General features: G+C 30.3%; 3 protein-coding genes across 4 annotated transcripts; 1 reads left to right on the top strand and 2 right to left on the bottom strand.

Annotated features, from left to right (window-relative positions):
• The first annotated feature begins 301 nt into the window (after positions 1 to 301).
• LOC101219651 (protein translation factor SUI1 homolog) lies at positions 302 to 2600 on the top strand. Of its 2 annotated transcripts, none has more exons than XM_011660404.2 (5): positions 302 to 443; positions 1158 to 1267; positions 1379 to 1584; positions 2069 to 2122; positions 2205 to 2600. In XM_011660404.2, exons 2-5 carry the CDS (start codon positions 1231 to 1233, stop codon positions 2247 to 2249), a joined length of 342 nt encoding a protein of 113 aa, XP_011658706.1. In that variant the 5' UTR covers positions 302 to 443; positions 1158 to 1230; the 3' UTR covers positions 2250 to 2600. The 2 variants fall into 2 exon arrangements, with proteins under 2 accessions (XP_011658706.1, XP_004144489.1); XM_004144441.3 differs by lacking the exon at positions 302 to 443 and adding an exon at positions 517 to 669.
• A 7675-nt stretch (positions 2601 to 10275) lies between these two features.
• On the bottom strand, positions 10276 to 11324 carry LOC105436077 (vascular-related unknown protein 1). The gene is made up of 3 exons (XM_011660403.2): positions 10742 to 11324; positions 10568 to 10645; positions 10276 to 10439 (listed from the first exon to the last, which is right to left on the bottom strand). Exons 1-3 carry the CDS (start codon positions 11111 to 11113, stop codon positions 10323 to 10325), a joined length of 567 nt encoding a protein of 188 aa, XP_011658705.1. The 5' UTR covers positions 11114 to 11324; the 3' UTR covers positions 10276 to 10322.
• A 1451-nt stretch (positions 11325 to 12775) lies between these two features.
• Positions 12776 to 19619, bottom strand: LOC101219415 (homeobox-leucine zipper protein HDG2). The gene is made up of 12 exons (XM_004144440.3): positions 18934 to 19619; positions 18638 to 18831; positions 17869 to 17986; positions 17578 to 17766; positions 16390 to 16842; positions 16046 to 16147; positions 15742 to 15942; positions 15403 to 15580; positions 14917 to 15188; positions 14504 to 14599; positions 14006 to 14383; positions 12776 to 13146 (listed from the first exon to the last, which is right to left on the bottom strand). The coding sequence occupies exons 1-11, from the start codon at positions 19039 to 19041 to the stop codon at positions 14009 to 14011; spliced, it is 2286 nt and encodes a 761-aa protein (XP_004144488.1). The 5' UTR covers positions 19042 to 19619; the 3' UTR covers positions 12776 to 13146; positions 14006 to 14008.
• Positions 19620 to 21946: the final 2327 nt, after the last annotated feature.

Below are 21946 nucleotides of genomic sequence, written 5' to 3'. Positions count from 1 at the left end.
CTGTTTAGATAGATAGAGATGTGAGTTAAAGTAAAATATTGGAAGATAATATTTTAAAATTTGGTTCGATCAACTATGTAAAAACCAAACCGAACCAACCCAGCTGATTGGTTGGTAGATCTGTGTGTTTCTTTTGCTGGGTTCGGATTTGATCGAGCAGAATGTAGCACTACGTCTATTCCACGCTAATAATGGAGGATAATATATTAAATTTAGAAAAAGGAAGAAAATGACGTCGTTTTAGGACAAAGATGATGAGCCGTCGGATGAAGTTGATTGTTGTGTCATCTGGACCGTGAAAAGAAAATCCAAAACCGACTAATATCGATATAATAGAGGTTTGTGTGGCTTGCAAAATTTCTCTCACACATATAACCTTCCTTTTGACTTCCATCCTTTGCTTTTACGTCTCTTCTTCTTCGGATTCACACCTTTTTCTCCTGGTAAAAATTCTTGTTCATCCTTCTATTTTTCATTTTCATTCATCCATAATTTATTTCCTTTTTCTTTTCTTTTCTTTTTCAACCTATTTCTTTCTTCATACTTTTCATTTTTTGGGTTAGGGTTTCTTTTCTTTTTTTCTTTTTTTCTTTTTTTGTTGTTGCTTGTATTCATTCCTCTTTTCTGTTTCTGGGATCGAACCACAAGATCCGTTTGCTTTCCGGGGGTGTAAGTGTTTTCATGTTTTCGGATTGATGACTTGATACCTTGTTTGATTGTTATTCTGTTCGATTGCGTGGTTTCTGTCCTTTATGCGCCTTGTGATTTTAAGAAACAAACGGTTTAGACATATGATTTAGGTTGAACACATGATTGGTTGTCTGGTTTTTTTGGAGAGGAGCAGATATATGGGGTTTTTTTTTCACTCTAATTGTTCGATCCCTTTGTAGATCGTTTAGTTTTCTTCGATTTGGAGATAATAGTAAAAGAGACTCAACTTTGGTTTTTTTTTTTTTTTTTTAATTGTTGAGGCTGTGCTCTTTTGATCTTTGTTTGAAAGGGAGTCTATGGTGGGATGTGGGGATCCAGTGGATCAAAGATTTAAAGTAGGGCGTGGGTGGATTATGTTCTTTTTATTGATTTTGGACGAGTTTAGGCGTTTTTTTGTATCCATGTGCTTTCAACACTCAACTCTGTGGGCCTGTTATGTTTTGCAGTTTAGAGCAGCTGAATTTAAGAGCTCAAAGCTTTTGCTGGTTACCTGTGTTCTACTCCGGACAGCCAAGTTTCATGTCTGAATTCAACGTGCAGATTCCATCTGCTTTTGGTACCTTCACAAGTCCCTCTTCTTTGTTTTTACTTTTAGTGTGTTGTGTACTGTATAAGAAGCCTGAATGTTCGTTTTAACTAACTTTGATGAATTTGGTTTGATGGTTAGACCCATTTGCTGATGCAAATGCTGAGGACTCAGGAGCCGGAGCAAAAGAGTATGTTCATGTGCGCATACAGCAACGCAACGGGAGAAAAAGTCTGACAACTGTTCAAGGATTGAAGAAGGAATTTAGTTATAACAAGATTCTTAAGGACCTGAAGAAGGAATTTTGCTGTAATGGCACAGTTGTTCAAGACCCTGAGCTAGGCCAGGTCTGTTGTCCTCTTCTACCCTTAATTATTTATATTTAGCTCCTCCCTTTTTCGTTGATTCACCGAACATTAGAACTAAAAGAATTAGTTTCCAATTTTATATAAAGTGGAGAGAAGGTTGGTGTAGGGATTATTGTTAGAACAATTGAGGGTGCAAGATTAATATAATGTCAATGCTGCTCTATCTAGGCAAAAAAGAGTTTAAAGAACCAACTCATGGGAAGTTTGATCTGCCAGTCAGTTGGCAGTCAATTGGTTTCATTCGGCATAAAGCTATCGGCAGGGAGTGTTTTCATTATGGGTTGTGGTTTGGTTACATATCATGAACAAGAATCTATATGGTGTTATTGGTACTGTTGCATATAACAAGATATTAGGACTGCTTGGATGAACATGCTTTTCTTTCTTTGTTTCCTATTCTGGAATATCAGACAATATGCCATGCCAATCAATTACATCGTGTGTAACGGTTGTTGCCCTGCAGGTTATACAACTTCAGGGAGACCAAAGAAAGAATGTGTCTACATTCCTTGTGCAGGTAATGGTTGACTATAAATAGATATTAAATATTTGTTCGGTAATCGTTTTTGATATATGCTCCTCTTTTTCTGCATTGATAGGCTGGTATTGTGAAGAAGGAAAACATCAAGATTCACGGTTTCTAAAAACCATCAAGTTTGTGTTTACAGCAGCTTATAACTGATAGTAGTGGATATAATATAACTATTTTTAGAACTTACGAGTGCATGCTACAACTCTGGATCAATGTACGTTTGCTTTGCTTTGTTATGCAGACCAAGTTATGGATTGGTGGACGTGGACCCTTTTAGTTAATAATATGTTTCCTGCTTTCTTATCTTATCTCAATGGCAACTTTAGATCTTGACCTCTCATTTTCCTGATTTTTGTTATTTTGTTTATAACGGGGTCGAGATATAAATTATTTGCAGCATTGTTCCTCCACGAGTCCTGGTTTCTCGTGATCAAATTGTATTCTCAGCATTTTTATTCATTTATGAGACAACTGCATTTGTTACTCTTCCCCAACTCCTGATTGAATCATATTGTCAATTTGATGTGAGATTATCGTTACATACGCTTCTCAGTTGCAAGTTTTCTCTAAGTACTGAGCTCTTGAATGCCATTGTATGTATAGGGTAAGTTACACACTTCATTTATTTGATATTTTTGAAATTCATGGAAGGGTTCAGAAAATAGAGCTGTGGTATTTAGCCAAATGGCCAAGCAAATGATTTGGGATCTTGATGGTAAATCACTTGGTTTTTTAATTTCAGTTTAGAAAAACTATTCTATTTATGGGGTTCTCTTTTGTTTTTGTTATGTACTGAGTTTTGATCATGAGAGTAGTTCTTAATGGTTTAAAACTTAAACACACTTTCGGTCTCTAGCAATGAATTAGCATCTACACACTCAAATCTGTGGCCAAGTACATTAGCTTTTGTACTATGAAATTTGCAACACTTTAGTTCTTGTTGGGAAAAGAAAATCACTGTTTTGATTTATTTTTTTGAGATTTGACGAACAATTCCCAATATGAACACTATTTTTAACAACTTACAATAATGATAGTCTCTTTGTTAACTGGATTTTGTCAACGCACTTTCAAATTTCCAGATTCGTTGAGGAATGTAAAGCCTATCCGAGCTCCCAATTTCTTACCGAGTTCATTAAAATAACACAAGGGTAAGGAACAAATCATGAACTTTCATATTTTAAAATGTAGTTAATTATTTATTACGTAGTGTGAACAAAATAACAATTGGAACTCAAATAAATTGATCAAACATTTCAATATTGTGGGGACATGATGATCAAGTATGAAATACACAAACTACAGAACTGAACATATAGTTTATTGTTAGATGTTCTGAATAATTGTAGGATGTGAATGATAGCAAGGTTCATTGGTGTATGAAACCAAATCTTTTAAGGGGAGAGTACGTTGTACGTTCATTTTATCAATGTGGCCACTTTGTTTCCTAATTTGGAAATTTTCATTAACTGATAGAAATGAAGAAAAAAAAAACATGTTTGTATGATTTTAAATAATTATATACCAAAGTTGATTTTTTATTTTAGTATATGGATGTACAACTTAGCTTTATCCATTGGGAAATATATTTCTCTTCTAATGTCTCTCATTTCCAAGACAGGGACTAATAATATGATTAATTTAAGTGGAATTCCTTCCTAAATTTACTCTCACCTTTTCCTTAAACTTTATATTTTCTTGAGAAAAAGAAATCAAAAGAAAAAGAAAAAATTATGAGTTTATGTCATATATATATATATACATTAATAAATAATACATAAAATGAAAAAAGGGTTGTTTTATATACATTAATTTAATTTAGTATAGAGTTTGAATTTGTTGAAACATACAATGTATGTATGCACTATATTGAAAGATATGAACCAGGTTGTCAGATTTTATGCTTCGAAATTAAATTCCAAAATTGAAAAAGTTTTATGTTTTCTTTTTAATACAAGAATTAGAATATATGTTGTTCAACGGCTGCCGACGAATCTCTTTATATATAAGAATTTAATTGTAACTAAATGAGGGTAGATTCAAGGTCAGACCAAGATTGCACCCATAAATATAATATATACATATGCATACATTCATATATTTAGCATAAATGGTGTCTTGATCATCTTATCAGTTTGGGCTTTAAACAAACCTAAAGAATTTCAACTTTGGGAGTTATATGTTTGAGAAAAATCTAAAACCCTTTGTTAAAAAGATTCTTGAATTTTAAAAGCTTCCATTAGTATACAAGATAAAAAATTTGTATTCTTTTTTATACTACAATTGTGGAAGTGTGAAATTGAATTTTCTACGGCAAAGATTCGATTATACTAATTACTGTTGAGTTCTTGTGAGTTAAAGTTCAATTTGACAAAATTCATAATATATATGATTATTAAATCTAAAATCAAATGATTAATGAGTTATTAAACATAGCTAAAAAGACTAGCAAAAGTAGATAATTTAATCACCAACTTAAAGTTGGTGGTCACATCCCAAGAATTGGAATCTCAGTTTTTGTAGTTTATGATTCTCTTCCTCTCAATCAAGTTTGAAATAATTGAAGTTAATTGGTTCAGTATACTAAGTTTTGTTAATTGGTTGGGGAGGATTAGACAAATTCAACATTTCTAAAAAATATATGCTCGTTTTTGTCAGGGTCTAGTTTGATTTTGTTACCTTTTGAGTTGATATGTATAAGAATTCCTTGCATCGATGTAATATATTGTTGTGTCTATTGAGTTTCAACACAAGTTAGAGTTATTGGTATAAACATTATATCTTTGGATCGATAATCTCATTGTTGTGTGAATCTAATATCATACTGACAAACTGAAAACAATAAACCGAGTATGAAAACAAAGAACTATAATGTGGAAAACCCCCTCAAAATAAGTAGTAAATTAAAAGACTATGAACCAAAGACAAAATCTCCACTAAAATCAAAATAATGGGTGCAACAAGTTCTTCCTAGTCATTGCCACTAGAGTCTAGAGGCATATATAAATATATCTTAAGATTAACAATATTGACAAAAAATCGACAACAATGATTAAGAAATAATAATTAGAAATATCTCACTCGACGTTGGCAACTAATTACCCACAGTAACTCATTGTAAGTAGCTCCAAGAATATCAAAATTTTAGATTGATCGGACCACAAATCAATCCAGAACGACTGTACAAGAATTTCTGGTTGGATGGGTAAATTTCAATATATTTATCAATTGTCATAACCTTTTAATTCTTTTCATTTGCATGCTTTTTTCCCACGGTTGCAAGTTTGGTTATTTTAAAATAACCCAATGCCCAAGTGTGCTTTAGTTTGGACTTTCACCAAATGTGAAATAACACAATAATAGCGACTAATTTAACTAAGTACAAAAAATATATATATATATATATATAAGACTGATCTCTCATTTAAAGATACTTGCTCTCTTTTTCTAAATGGTCAAATGATGAGGTTAATATAACTCAGTCATTTGATACTCAAGATTTACTGGTTCAACTTATCCGTCCAAATTTCATTACATTAAACTCCTTTCGTTTAGGATGCTTGTTGATATTTTTTTTAATTATATTTCAGACATTTAAAGTTTGTTTTAGACCGCTAATCTCATAATTTGTTACGCTTAGCATTATTTACTTTTTTTGAAATGTTTGGAAGAATCCAAATGGAGATTTTGAAAATGGAAAATTAGAAAAATCTAGTTTTGATTTTTATAATTGGACCAAAGAAAAAAACATATAAGGCTAAAATTAAAAAATGAAATAAAAAGGCCAAAGATGAAATAATAATTTAATTATTTGACTTGTAGTTGTTAATAAAGACGAATTCTTGTGTTTTAAGTTCATCCGATTATAAAAATAAAAACCCCATCATGATTGATAATTTGGTGGTTAATATTATGTAATGGGTCACTTAACTTAAGCTTAGGTACTTAATTAAATCTTAAGGCAATACCTAAACTGGGCACTAAGTTAATTAATTAATCATCTCTCTAATTGAATTGATTTATGTATATGCTACTGCTTAACTAACCAACCAACCCTGACCATATAGCTACCCTTTTGTTACTTTATTTTTGTTCTATATTCCAACCAATTCATTCTTTATTTTTATGAAATTAGTTGATGTGATCTAATTTTCAAAACAATAATTCATTCTCATTCATTTTTATTCATTTCTTCTTGGGTATGTGTAAATATGATAAAAAACAATCAAATAAGTCCAATCCCATTTATACATATCATATACTTAGTATACCTAAGGTATACTTGATACATCTAATTCACATGTTTATATACATAAATATTAAAAATGACAAAAAAATTAAAAAATAAAACTTTTAATTTAATGACAATTAAATAAATATATGTAACGACATTTCAGATATAAACTAATGTGATATTTTCATGAATAAATTGATTTTTATCAACTTTAGGACAAAAAAAAAAAAGTAAAACACTTTTTTAATAGAGCGTTTGAGATAAAGACTAAAGAGTGAGTTATTATAGTCCTTGATTATTATAATTGGATTTTAATAGTTTGTGTTTGAAATATAAATTATTTTAGTTTGAGTTATAATAATGTGTTCGAGGATTTTACTTTTACCATAAATATATTTTTTTTCTTTTCTCACAATCTTTCAATAAAAATTCAATTTTTTTTTTTAACATAAATACAAATATTTGATATATTAAATATATATATCAAATGTTTATCAAGTGTGTATCAAATGTCTTATTGGAAGGAGGTATCAAGTACATCAAGTATATATCAATGATGCATAAAAGTATTTCAAGTATATCAGATGTATCAAGTCTATATAATAAGATGTATCACGTGGGTTGAGTTTTTTTTTTTTTTCTTAATCATTTTTGCAAAAGTAAATAAGTGTTTTTCTTTTTGCCAAGCATACAAGAAACCTTTTAAGTTTATTCAAATGCATGCATTTTCTTGATAATTTCAAAAGGTATAATATTTGACTAAAATCAAACTTATTTTTCTTTTAGTACAACACATTCGTACGTCAATTGAGTTAGGTTCGGTTGACTAAGAAAGTACCAAAATATAATTTTAAAGTTATACAACATTTTTTTTTTTCATTATTATTCAATTTTCAATTTTCAATTCAAACAAATTTTCCTAGAAAGCTTACAAGATAAAGTAATATGGAGGATGCCAAGTTGTAGGTGAAAGTAATTTAATAGAAAAGGAAGTAGAATAGGTAAATAGAATAGGTAAATAGAACATATATAGATAGATATATATATAACCCTTAATGAACACAAGTGCATGTGTAAAAGTAAATTATTGACAAAATTTGAAAACATAGATAGACATTAATGTACTACGAATAAGAGGGTGTTAGGACAGAGATTTTATTACATACCTCACTGTTTGATCCAACAGATAATAACTAAGAATTAAAAAGACTAAATACATATATTTTTCTTTTTACCTAAAGAATTTCCTTTTTGGATAAAGATTAAATACACATCTAAAAATGTGGAGAAGAGGTAACATAGATATAGTGAGTGTAGCAGAAAAAGTTAATTAATTGATGTACAAATTTCCATTAAACTGAACTACCTTCCTCAGCCTACTCTGTGTTTTGCACATGGAGGGGTCTCCACCCTTCTCTCTTTCTTTTCTTTTCTTTTCTTTATTTAAACAACTCCCCCTTTGATTTCCTTTTATATATTTCAAATTTAAACCCAACACATCCTTTTTTTTTATTATTATTATTATCTATTTCCCTTTAAAATTACATTAATCCTTTATATCTATCTCTATATCTATGTCTATATTATTGTTATTCTAAACCACTGTTCTGTCTAGACTTTTCATGGACCCATTTCCCATTGCATTAACTCAGAACAAACCATGCATCCACTAATTTAATATTGAAAATGTTAAATCATAAAAAAAAAAAAAAAAAATCTTACTTTTAACTTTTTCAAACGTTGGAATAATAATACACCAAACCAAACTTTAAACTGTTTAGAATGCTTATATTAATGATAATAACGTATTAGATAATGATATTTTTATTTTTTAAAAAAGATATTTAAGAATATTAATTTCTCTTAAAAGTTCAAGTGTATCATGGGAATTTTTCTTACCCATTTTGAAAGTTATATTATATTAAAACAAAGAATAAAAAGAATTTGTTTTTTTAATAATTTAGTCTTTTGACAACACATCTCTCCACCAAAGTAGATAATAATAAATAAAAAGGAAAGGAAACAAGAAAATTTGATATTGAGTGAAAAGAAGAATATGTGCAATGATCTCACCCAACCCATCCATTTATCCATCAAACAACTTCTAAAGTTAAAAATTTTCATGTGAAAACAAACAAAACTTTGTGCCTTTCTTTTTCTTGTTTCTTCTTTTTCTTAGTACATGTTTTTTGGGGTCCAAATATACTATTTTGGAACCAAACATTTTACCTTTCCAACAACGTTTGAATAATGGCATGTCAATCCAAGCAAAAGTTTTATAACACTCGGTACTACGCATGCAACTTTGTCGCCATACATTTAAAGATGTAAATCATATTGGTCAAATGTCATAAACTTTGAGGTTCTATCAATGTAAAACTCTAAATTGATAATTGTGTATCAGTTGAAACATTGAAATCGATCTATGTATAACTCCTTTAAATTTTGTTGAACTAATATCATGTTAAACTTATAATTTGAATCGATTTTAAAACATGGAAAGTTTCATCAGTCAATTAATTTTGACTCTTCATAATTAGAAGATTAGCGTTGATTACCATCCATACACTAGTTCTCAAACATGTGCGGTATTTATTCCAATTTTAAAAATTGGATAATCAGACACATGGACAATTTTGAAAGAAAATTATGATTAGAGTCTAAATTGATTCATACATGCATTTCAATTCATACACTTATAAATTTCACATGAAATATTCTTCAATAAAATGTGTAAATTGATTTACAAAACTATACAATCATCCTTTAATGATTTAATTGATATAACAAATCAATTCTTGATTGACCATTTTGTTAAAACAAAGATGGCACCAATTAATTTTATTTGATTGAGCGATGTGACACAAACTTATATACGTGTTCTGTATCTAAAACATTGATTGAATGTGTTTTTCATTATAATTTCAATTATTAGATAATATCAAATTAGATTTCTTGAATGATTGAACATTTAAAGTATTTATTAGGCACACATGACAAGTTTTGAAAATTTGCTTCCAAGTTCACATGTAATAATCAAAAGTTCATGAGATCACTTGACATTCAAGTCTTTTGTAAAATAAAATAATATAAAATCCATGAAAAATGACAAAGGAAAAACCCATGTTTGCATGAGTTTGATTTCACACACACATATATACTCAAATAACTTAAAAGATAATCATGGATAATTAATTAGGGTTTAAGTTAAAGCAATCGATTTAATTAAGGAAAAAGACCCATCTTCTAACTCGTGAACAAGAATACCTCTCACTCACCCACCATCTTTTTCTAATTGGATAACTTCTACTTTTTCTAATATATATATATAAATGTAGCTATGAATACTTTTTTGAGTGGTGGTTGGTCAAGAGGAAAGTTTTCTCGTTCGTGGAATAATAATCTAAAAATTAAACAACACAAAGAGAGAGAACAAGCACATAGAGAGAGAGTAAATAGTAATGAATTATAGTAATACTAATTAATTTAGGTTGAGAGTTTACATTAGAGGTTTTAATGATTATTATGTTGGAAAAATATTCTGTGAAAACTAATTGGATAGAATATTAAAACCATGCAAATAAATGAACAACAAAAAGTTAATTAGAAATAAGGTTTGAGAAAGCATGTAGTTTATATCGAGATGCATATTGTCTTTTCCTACTTGTATATTTGGAGTCTTTTCAGCACTTCCACTCCCAAGATATAACTTCCACTCCTACACAACGTGTGTGCAACTAAACGAATTTAACTTTGGAAGTATATACATAACTAAAAAATTTCCTAAGAAAGAAGGAAGAGGAGATTAAATTCTTGTCACATATTTACTTGATATATATAACAATTAAAATAAAGAGAGAGAGAGAGAGAGAGAGAGAGAGAGAGAGAGAGAGAGAGAGAGAGAGAGTATTTAAATTGCTCAACATATTATTGCTTAAAAAATACATAGTCTCAATTATGGTAATTAAGGAGCATGGAGAAGGGAAACAAACACAACCCTTTTTTCTCAGCTGAATAAACACCCTTCTCTTTGTTTGAATAATATTTCCCCATTTGCCTTCCACTTCCCTACAAAAATCATCATGTGGGTTTAATTTTTTTTTTAAAAAAAACCCATAAATTTTCATCTACATCATCCAACGGTTTACAACCGTCATGCTTAATTTCACGAAGAGAAGAAAGAAGAGAGCAATTACCGTAGAGTTAGCGAAGATTGTGATGTGATCATCAAACCCTTGATTTTCTTGGGATGTTCTCACTTTCAGATCAACAACCTAAGACAGAGAGATTTTTCAATATTGATTTTCAAGATCATAGAAAGTAAAAAATTAAAAAGGGAAGAAGAAAATTAAACAACATAATGTGCTAACTTTTGGACTATGAATAGGAGAAGTAGCAGTATCTTGTAAGGAATCATCATCCTCAAAAATCTTCTGAGTTCTTGTTTTCTTGAAAGTTAGGTTATTTGACTTTGGGAAATCGTCATAATTTACATTCCCAATATTGATATTATAATTAATATCATAACTGGGATATGAAATATTATTACGATCATCCCAATTTGAACAGCTCCCAATACTTGAACACAAAAAACTGCTCTCTCTTTCAACAAATTCCGAATTGAAATAATCCTCCAAGTAATCAGTCCAACCACTCTCTTCTTGCTCTTCATCTCTGACGGCGGAGGAATTTTCCGGCAGGGAATCATCAGCTTGAAGGGTGGCGTGGTCGTTGTTCTCCATGAAAAGAAAACAATAATAGAGAGAGAGAGAGAGAGAGAGAGAGATGAGAGTTTTGAGAGAAGGGGTTTAAGAAAGGGAGAAGTTTGATAATTTGAAATACACATATATATAAAATTCCACTGTCATTATTAATTGTTAGAATGATAATTGGGGGGTGGTGAAAAATGGAGAAAAATGGTCGTCCATGACGTTGAATCGGTGTCATGGGCCACCCAAGGAAGTTAAAACCAAACTGTTCCAACAGAAAATTAGAGAGAGACAGGAGAAAAAAGAAAATATTATTAATTTCATTTGATTTCTCATCGTAACTTTGTTTTTAGTTTAATTGATGTTCCTTTCTCCTACAAATACATCTAATGAAATACTTTAGAATTGATTTAATTGATGAATATCGAATCTTACACTTATGAAAGATTGTATAAAAGAATTAAGTGTAAAGACAGAAGAAATGGAATATAATGAAAAGCTTTAGATAGAGAAAAGAATGAGAGAGAAGGTGGAAGAGACATAAATGATAGAGCCAAGGGGTTGACCTTTGTGGGTTTTAGATGAGATATATTATATTGTTTGTAACAAAACTCCGACATTATTTATTCTCTTTTAAAAAATCATTAAAATAACTCCCACATTATTTATTATTTATAAAAATGAAGGAAATAAATAAATAAATAAGAAGAAGAAAACTCCAACATATTAATTTTCATGGGACAAAATTCGATTCCATGACCGACTAGGAATCCTACAAAATAAGCTTTGACTTTCTGTGCTTATTCTGCCGACGATCTTCTTATGGGCTTTTGGTTTTTCAGCCCACTTTAACACCCGATAAATTTTATTGGGCCCCTAAAATCATCCTGGGCTTTGGACTTAAACGACATGTCGTTATTTTGTACAAACTCGATGGAGTTGCAATCATTATTTACTGCTCTTTAAATACTGCATACTTTTTTTTCTTGGGGGGTCGTAGTAGATTATTGGAAATAGCTTTAGAGTTTAGTGAGATTTGAATTAGAAGTTTAGAGTTTGCTTTTAGACGTAAAAGTACACCTTTTTTTTTAAGTCTAGTTAAGCTTAATTGGATGGAATTATAATTTTTATGGTAAAAAGCTAGTGATTTTGTTTTTGTTTTTCCATTGAAAAAAATTGAGTTGATTTTTAAAAATATTGGTAAAAAGTTTGCTAAAACTAAAAAAAAATTAATTATGGGTGGAACTAGGTTTTAAAAGCTCAAATTCAAGATATAAAAACTTTGTTTTCTTTTTAAAAAGAAAGAAAGTAGATATAAGGTTACAAGCTTATAATTTAGGTCCATTTGGTTGAAAGTATGTATGTATATGTATACATATGTTTGAAAAATTTAAGATATAATTGGAAATCAAAGAATGGTATGTTGATTCTTTTTTTATTCAAATTGTAATTCAATCAATCCAAACGACTCTAGACTCTAGACTCTAAAGTATAATTGTATAAGAACTATAGAATTACTATCATAATTGATCTAAATGTTTATACGCTCATAAACTTTTAAGATTCTTATACAATACCCTATGTTTTTTATTAGACTCACATATGTCATATGTGACATATCCAAATTATCCCTCATGGGCATGGTTACTTGTTTATTTTCTCCACTGAAAGAAATAGAACAAAAATGGACAAAAATAATGAGAAAATACATTATATATTATATGAGATAATGATACACAATCAGCTTGGAAATGTTATATATATTAGACTTATATATAGAGGCAGTAAGGTGTGGGCTTCCCCCTAGACTCTCTCTAATAATGCACACATTGGAAAACATTACAACAATAAGACACAAACAGAATTTTATACTACATGAAGAAACTGAAAAACTCCTCAGAGAAACCCTAAAATTATCATAAGCTTTTAACTACATTAATGATAATAATAATAATGATAATAATGGAGAAAGTCAATACCCGAACCCCTCACAATTAAATGCTTACCCAACTTTCAATTTCTTTCGAGGTGCGTTCTTGACTTCTTCCACTTATCTTTCTCCTTCTCTGCAAATTCATTTAAACCTCAACTTCAATTATTGTCACCATACATATATATATAAAGTACTAAATGGTTGGATTATTGTTTGATAGAATTTAAGAGGATAAAGTTGAATTGCTCTAATAAGTACTTGGCTACAGTGAACATCCTACTTGTCATTAATTTCAAATCTTAATGGATTTAAAACAATGGGTTTAAATCTGTATTTTCAGCTTACATCCTTAACAATTCTACTTTAAACTTTTCTATTGAATGTAGTATTATGATTGAAAAATAAATAAATGAAGGGAGGCTTACAAAAAAAAAAAAAAAAAAAAGAAGCTTGGTGTATTTGGTAAGAAATGAATGATTTGAAAGTAAGAATATTATATAATTAACCAAATTAGAAATTACTACATAAAATATTACTTAAACTTAAAAGATTCCTCTATTAAAGTTAAATTACAAAATTAATTCTAGACGGTACATTTTGAGTTTTTTTTTTTTTTTTTATCTATTTAAATCTCTAAAATTTAAAAATTACAAATTTATTCCCTAAATTTTGGTAATATTTTAAAACAAAATTGGAACACACAGGATCCATATATTAAACATAAAATAGAAGATTTTATCCACTTAAATCAACTAATTTTTATAATTTTAATTTTATTAAAAATGTAAAAAAATTGTTTAAAATGAAAAAACTAACTAAAAAATAATTACAAATCCACCAAGATAGACTATTAGTGAGAAATAAACATTTTTAAAAATTGAAGAGGGACTAAACTTGAAATTTAATAGAAAAAAGAAAAGAGAAAAAGAAAGCATGGCGTAAGGTGAAAGAAATTGCAATGAAATGTGAAAGAGAGAATTTTGATGACTTACGGTTTAAGGATTGTCGCATGACAAAGAGGCTTTAATTCTCTCAACCGTACATGCAATGAGATTGTTGACCGTCGCAACTGACCCAAGAGATAATTTTGCTGTGGGAACCGAGTCAACCAATATCTGAAACGCCACCGTTAAAAGCGACCCACCGGACCCATGTTCCCCCACGCCATTGGCCCCCCCGCTTGACGCCGTGCTTCCGTCGGGAAGAATAGCAAATCCAGATGGCAGAAGAGCCACATAATCGGGATCTCCCCCGTTTAGCACCACGTTGATTGACACAATGTCCACCGGTGCGTATATCACGAATGAGGCTGTTTGATCTGTGCTGCTTTCTTGTAATATTAACATGTTACTTTGGCTTGAATTTGCACTCTAAAATTTTACAAACAAACAAAAAATAATAATAATTAGACAAATTCCAAAAAACCGTAAGTATTCTATCATCCTACTTAATAACTTTATCATTTAGGAAGTTTGTTAAGGAAAACTTACGTTAACTCGTAGTAAGGAAACACAATTGCCTGTGTCACGGCCATTGGCAATGTGAGCCATTTCTTGAACAACTCCACCATTTGAAAGAATATCCCACTGTAATATATGAAGTTTTATTTATAGTTAAATTTAAATACATGTGTTGAACAATCTATAATTAGCAATTAATCACCATCTATTATTAGTATAAGCACACATAACAATTATATTACACACCTTATAACATTTGATTCACAAGAAGAAGAAAAAAAATATAAACATTTAATATCCATAGACTTTGCATTTTATTTTATTAGAATTGGATGTTTTAAGAGTATGACTAAATTTCAGGATCCTATAATATTGTACAATGTACAGACACATTATTAATTAAACTGGTCAATTTCTCCATTATAGGAAGTAAAAATACATACCTCATTACGAGAATTTTCATCTCTGAGAAAATGGAAGACTCTGTTGGGAGGAAGAGGCAGCCAAAAGGAAGTGGCTGCGCTGAGGACAATGCCGGATGGTCTGCCGGGATCGTCAACGCTCTTTCTCGTCATAACTCGAACGTCGTCAGCTCCGGTTCCCGACAGAGTCGTCCAAGTGTGTGTTGTCGACGCGCTCACTCCACCGCAAAAGCTCATCACCATTCTCTCTGCCAGCTTCAACATGCTCTTTCTTCCTTCTTGATTTGTTATCACTGATATTATATATAAATTTTTTCATCATTAACAACACTACTTAGCGCCTTTCACATCAAACACAACATATTAAAGTGACAATTCATAGATTAGATAGACAATGTGTGTGATTCACAGTTTTAATGCATGCTAGCTATGGCTAACTTGATGATGTGCGGTAAGAGAGAAACAATATATTAAAATCATGCATGCATGATCGTTCAGAAACTATACCTCCAGCATCGCCATTAGGAATAATACTGGTGGCCATGGCGCTGGCGAGTCGTTCACACTGACGATCCAACGTGGCAATCCAACGCTTTGCGCCGAACGCGTGGCCAGAGCTAACTAGCTGGTTGTATAAACTGTGGACACCACGATCATCCACCTCAACATGCTCAACCCATGTAACCTATATATATATATCATTCAAAACACACAAACCAAATTTAGGGCCTAATTCTCAGAAACTTAAATTACATCTAATGATTAATTATTAGAAAACATTTAATATATTTCTACTACTATATATAGTAAAAATATCTCAACTATTCATAAAAGAATAATAATTACCTTAGAATAACCATTGGGCATTTCTTGGATTAAGCAGCCGGATGGCCTTCTTCTACATCTAAGAGCAGGAGCTGGGCGTAAAGTGTCTAAGGAAACGTCGACAACAGCCCATGTTCCCTCACCATGTTGTTTACAGTACCTCACAAAATAGCTCTCCCGAGTTGGAACTAGTGGAGAAGGCACTTGCAATTCGGATGTCATCTGATCATCAATAGAAATAAATTACATATATTATTAGAAACTATATACTAATAGACAATTAAAGTATATATTATATATTTAATAAATTAAATTAATTAATTACCACTTGTAATGCTCCGTTGTAGTTTCCAGCAACGCCGGTTGATAATACTTCTAATGTCATAGCTCTTGACACAATCCCTGTGAATGTTGTTGACCATTGATTCTGACAAACCCAAAAACACAAATAATGGGAACAAGCACCAGATATTACTGTGATTATTATGGTTATCAACAAATTTATTATTGTATCAACGTTGTTCTATCACACTTTCACGCGAAAAAAACAAGTGAAATTCATTATTAATTAGGAAGGAAATAATGTAAGACCTTTTGTTTGATAATACAATGTTAAACTATGCCAATCAAGAGAGAAGAAAGGGTTAAGAATGAGGTTAATTAATTTACCACATCCATGAGCATCTCAACGAGGCTAATGTGATTCATAATGACAACAGCAGTAGCACGAGAAGCTTCACAGCTAAACCCAGATGGCTTAGGACCAATTCCTCTTGGAAAGCTTCTAACATATTCCTCTTCATTAAGCTCATTCGTTGACCCATCAACCCCTGTCATCCACAGTGGCTCACCCATCTGAGCCATTCTGACCAGCTCCTCCATTGCTGCAACCGCTAGCTCGATGATTACCGGCTTGTCCGCCTCTGATGGTGCACTTATGGTCCTTAGAAGGTCCGCTGCCCCGAACATGTCCCCGCCTCCCGGTCCAAGGCCCAAATCGTGGCCTCCATAGCTTCCCATTCCAAGTTCTAGAGGACGTGAAGGGATTGGTGTGGAAAGAAGAGGGTAGTTTGATACTGGCTTTCCAACGTATTTTGCTGCTATGGCTGAAATTCGATCGATCTGCGTGATGCAAATTATTTAATAAATTATTAAACTCTTAAATCATTGCAGTATTTGCCTTTTATATATTTTTTTTCTTTTTCATATTTGAGTTCTTTTCTTTCCTTTGTTGAGTCTGCAGTTGTTTGTCTATTCAGTATCGAAAAGATTTAAGTTATTATTCAATAATATCATAGAAAATTTACAATTGCTAAACTCAAGTTTAGCATTTGGGCAAGAGAAGTGAATAAAAAAAGTTTAACATCTTTTTAAGCAACATAATTTACCCTAATATCACTTGGAAGTGTGCAGGGAAGGTATATTGTGTAAATTCCAAAGACCACACAAGTGAGAGAGTTTTAATATATTGATAAAAGAATTAGTTCACACTTCAATAAGTTAGTTTAGATTTTATTGGTTAGCCATTTATGCTTAGTTTTCTAAAATTAAACTTAGCAAAATTTTCAATAGAAAAAATTGCATTACTAATTATATTTTGTTTCTTAAAATTTAAAATTTAAAAATATTGAAACACTTACTTAAAAAACAAAACAAAATGTTTAAAATTGAGGGTTGCACCAACATCCATCCATCTTCTTGCATTTCTTTCAAAATCAAGGAATAAAAAGTATTTGAAAACAATATTTTAATTGACAAAAAAGAAATATTACACATGACACAATAGATTCGAATGTAAACGTGCTGAGTAAAGATAGATGCAGTCGTGAATAAAAAACACAGAGAAGAATGGTTTACCTCTTCTCTCAAGCGAGCATTTTCAAGCCTAAGATGATGTTCATCAAAGGACATCTCTCCAATGGCGGTAGGACCTCCACAATTGGGACACGTGGCATTGCTTAGAGCTTCTCTATATCTCATATTATCTGCTCTTAGCTTCTCATTTTCTGTTCGGAGCTGTGTGTTTTCATGTCGCTCATGATGTGTCTGCATATTACATTACACATTACATTATAATATTTATTTATTAATAATTAACAACATTAATAATAGAAAAAAAAAGAAAAAGAAAAAGAAATCGTGTAATACCTTCATCTGAGTTCTCTTGTTTTGGAACCAGAACTTGACTTGCAATGGCTCTAAATTCAACTCCCTACTTAGCTCCTTCCTTTGCTTGTCATCTGGGTGAGGGCATTCCTTGAAAAACCTATTTTACCCAATAAATAAATAAATACATAAGCCCACCCACCAAAATCTTCTCATTTTTTGGACAATAATAATAATGCTCACTATATAATAACTTGTTAAAATATGTGTTTTCATACATATATATCCTTCAACTTTCCAACTAATTTCATAAATTCTCCATATACAAAACAGAAAAAAAAAAAAATTAGAGTTTAGAGTTTTGTTAAATATAGGATTAGTGCAAATTTGTGAGTGGTTTTTAATATTATTAAAATCGCTCCAAACCATACTCACTTACTATAATTAATTTAGTATTTTTCTAATCATGGAAAATGATTTCCAATCATTCTCAAATACGTTGAATACTCGAACAAGAAGAGATCGAGGAGCCTTCAACATTAAAATTTAAGTGGAGTTAATATAAAATGGTAAATTAGAAAGTAAAAGAGGATAGTCATTAAATTACAATTAAACATGATCTCTATGTCTATTAAAATTTATGATTCCATAGACATATGTCAAATTTTGTATTATTTACTTTTCTTTGTTAGTTGGACATCCTTAAGTATTTCTGAATTACTTACTTGAATCCAATTAGTTATGTGTGCGTTTTGAGTTAAAAATGGTAAGTAAGTAAAAAGAGATGAAATTACAAATACAGTATACTTACGCTTCCATTTGTTGGATCTGATGCTGAGTGTGGCGGTGGTAACGCTTTTTCTTGTTGGGGCGTTGGTTATTGAGTTGGTCATCACCGGAACCAACCTCATGATTCTCACTACTTGATTTTGTTCCACTTTCAAACTCTTCTGTTTCTCTCATTCTTCCATATTCATTTTCTCCCATTTCTATTCCCTGCAGCTCCTGTATAGAGCTCCATATCGATTAAACTTTTGTATCAACAAGTGATTTTATCGATAAATAATTAATATATTTATGAAATTGGGTGTTGAATTAAATACTGACCTGACCAAGAACAAGGCTGGCTGGGGACCCAAAAATTCCAACATTTCCATTTCTTCCGATCATGGACGACGCTGTGTTTCTCGCTGGAATCATCATTCCGGCTGGCATTTTCTTCTCAATTGATTTTTTTATATATAAAAAAAATACAATCTTTCTTTTTATTTTTTCTTTCTAGAGAAAATACTTCATTTTATTTTATGATGGGGAGGGAAAAAAATTATTAAAAAAAAGGGTTTACTTCTTTCAACTTTTTGGAGATTCTCTCACAAGTAAAGTGAACTTTTTTTTTTCTCTTTGACAGATAATTCACTTTTTGGATCTTCTAAACTGCTTTTCTTTTCCCTCCTATCTGCTTGAAAAAGATAATTAAAGAGAATTCTAAAACAAAAAAGGAGATCAAATCTAACTATATACTTCACAAAAGCACAATAATACACAAAATTACCAACAAATGTTAATTCATGAAACAAGACCCCCCTCCCCCCCAGGAAAAAGAAGAAGAAACCTAGATCAAAGACACAAGTAATTAAAGTTGTGAAGAACAAAGAAGAAGAAGAAGGAGAAAAAAAAGAATTTGTTTGTGTGTTTGTATGTTTGTGGGAGTGAAGTGTTGAAAATTAAGTTGAGAGGAAAAGAGAATTGGGAGAAAAAGTGGGTGTGTGTGGAGAGGAAAAGAGTAATTGCAGAGGGTAGTGAGAAGGTGGGATTGCATTTAATGGTGGCTGAAAATGGCGTAATTGCTATACACACACACACACACACACCAAGAGAAAATAATTTATATCTATTAATTTCATTTTTGAAAAAAGAAAAAAGAAAAAACTGTTTAATTGTTGTTGGTGTTTAATTGTGCCCTAGGTGTAGGAGAAGTTTAGTGCAATGAATGACGGCTACCAAACAACGCTCTATTTTTTTCTATTCTTTTTCTTTTCTCGATTTTTTTATTTTATTCTTTCCAAAGCTTTTTAACATTCCAATTTCTAACCCATTTATTGTCTTTTTATAAATAATAATAATAATAAAAAATCTCCCTCAAACCACCTCCTACCTTTTCCAACTAAACCCTTCCCAACCATATATATATATACATCTTCTTCATACTCTTTTTTTTTTTCTTTTATGATTATTACTAAATTACACCATTTACTATGCTCTCACTTTCAAATTTATGTCTATTTTCAACCTTGTATATTTAGGTTAATTAAGTGGAATGTATAAATGAATCAATTTATTTACGCATATAACAAGAAATTTACTATTTATAAGTGATATATATCGATAGATTAGTATTTACTGTGTATCGATGTCTATTGTTGTTAGTGGGAAATGATGTTTTGCTATATTTGTAAATATTTTTTACTAGTGATTCATTTATCACTAAAAGCAATTATCCAAAGTTATATCTTAAAGAGAGTGTAACACAATAAATTTTCAAGTGGTCACCCAATTTAGTACAACTCTCATCTAAGCATACTTAACCGTGAAGTTTTGATGGGATTTAGTGTATTAGTGCAGGTAAAATTACACTCAATTACCTAAAATTATAAGTTTAGTTATTTTGAAAAACAAATTACAATATGAATTAATAGTTGCACTAAGACATCTCAACTAAGTTGATACCTTAATTTCTATTATATGAAGTTAGAGGTTTAGCGGTTAACTTTTAACTTTTATGCATGTTTATTTGGTTTCTTAACTTACAAGAATACATACTTCATACATTCAAAATTTTTAGAAATAAACTCTTATATGCAACATAAATTTCAATAAAAAATTTAGTTCCAATTTTGCGTTAAAAATATATGGGCTTATTGGTATAAAATTTAAAGTTTATATAATTTATAATTTCAACTTATAATTGTATTTTAAAATTTTTATACTGCATTATTCTTTTATTTCACTTATTTAATACATACTAAAGCTTCTCATCCTCTAGGGGGAGTTTGGTTAGCCATAGAAACAAATAGTTTAAATTGGATTGGTATAAATATAATTACAGAGAAGTAAATGGAAGAGTTAACATGAATAACTAAATCAGAAATAACGATATCTCTTTAATTATTGATGACCTAAAGTATGAGTTGATTTTTTTTTATTCATCCAATCCAACTCTTTCAAATTATCCAACTTACCAAACATTTTCTAACCTTGAAATAATTTGACTTCTTGATCGTGTCTAATAAATCATCAAGTTATTATTAAATCCTTTCTAAAAGCTCACCAACAGATACTCGACCTTAAATTAACAAATTTCTCTTGAAATAAATAAATATATATAAATAAATGAATTTTCTTCTGTAATATTGATCGTGTAAAAACAGTACATGGCTTAATTGAATAATAATAAGAAAAAAGTAGTACATGAATTTGTTATTATTATTATTTTTAAATGATGAAAGACTTGCTTATATTTAAATTGTTGTAAAGTAAAAGTAAATATGACAAATCTAATTATATAATTGTTTACAATGTTTATCATAAAAATCCTCTTTAGGAAAAAACAAATTAAAGGAAAAATAGTCACTCGCATACACATATAAGGAAGCTTAATTGACATTCCATTTATTGCATAAGATACCATAAATTTTGGAAGCAAGTGTTTTTCATATGTTTTTCTTTATTTCTTGGATTGCATATATTTTTAATTTTTCTATTAAATTTGAGTTTCATCATTTAAATTTTTAATGAATTGTACAATTTTTTTAAAAAAATATCTCAGTGTTAGAGTCATAATAATAACTATTTTTTTTTCAGGTGGTATGTTATATGGTAGAGTTGTGCAGGTTTTATTCTTCAATGACTACAAAGGTAATTAATCTTTATAAATCATTTTGCAATAAATGAAGGAAGCACTGCCAATCTTTAATAAAGTTTTGTTTTTGGGTATGAAACTGATGGGGATTTAATATCATCATTATCAAACTATATTAAATAGAAAGAGAAATGATGAGTAGAGAAAATTAGAATATTAATGTCCCTCACCTGAGTTGTTACATTTGATGTTTAAGGTTAA

The sequence above is a fragment of the Cucumis sativus genome, chromosome 7, assembly GCF_000004075.3.
Source record: "Cucumis sativus cultivar 9930 chromosome 7, Cucumber_9930_V3, whole genome shotgun sequence".
Lineage (NCBI taxonomy): Eukaryota > Viridiplantae > Streptophyta > Magnoliopsida > Cucurbitales > Cucurbitaceae > Cucumis > Cucumis sativus.
This window is presented reverse-complemented; position numbering and strand designations above follow the sequence as displayed.

Bases quoted from the DNA above. Each gene is read 5' to 3' on its own strand.
- LOC101219651 (XM_011660404.2), top strand. From the start codon at position 1,231: ATGTCTGAATTCAACGTGCAGATTCCATCTGCTTTTG. The intron at 1,268-1,378 runs GTACCTTCACAA...TTTGATGGTTAG, and splicing joins GCAGATTCCATCTGCTTTTG to ACCCATTTGCTGATGCAAAT. The intron at 1,585-2,068 runs GTCTGTTGTCCT...GTTGCCCTGCAG, and splicing joins AAGACCCTGAGCTAGGCCAG to GTTATACAACTTCAGGGAGA.
- LOC105436077 (XM_011660403.2), bottom strand. From the start codon at position 11,113: ATGGAGAACAACGACCACGCCACCCTTCAAGCTGATGATTCCCTGCCG. The intron at 10,646-10,741 runs GTTAGCACATTA...TCTCTGTCTTAG, and splicing joins CTCCTATTCATAGTCCAAAA to GTTGTTGATCTGAAAGTGAG. The intron at 10,440-10,567 runs GTAATTGCTCTC...TGATTTTTGTAG, and splicing joins CAATCTTCGCTAACTCTACG to GGAAGTGGAAGGCAAATGGG.
- LOC101219415 (XM_004144440.3), bottom strand. From the start codon at position 19,041: ATGCCAGCCGGAATGATGATTCCAGCGAGAAACACAGCGTCGTCCATG. The intron at 17,767-17,868 runs GTATTACACGAT...TGTAATATGCAG, and splicing joins ACAAGAGAACTCAGATGAAG to ACACATCATGAGCGACATGA. The intron at 14,600-14,916 runs GTATGTATTTTT...CATATATTACAG, and splicing joins ATGAAAATTCTCGTAATGAG to TGGGATATTCTTTCAAATGG.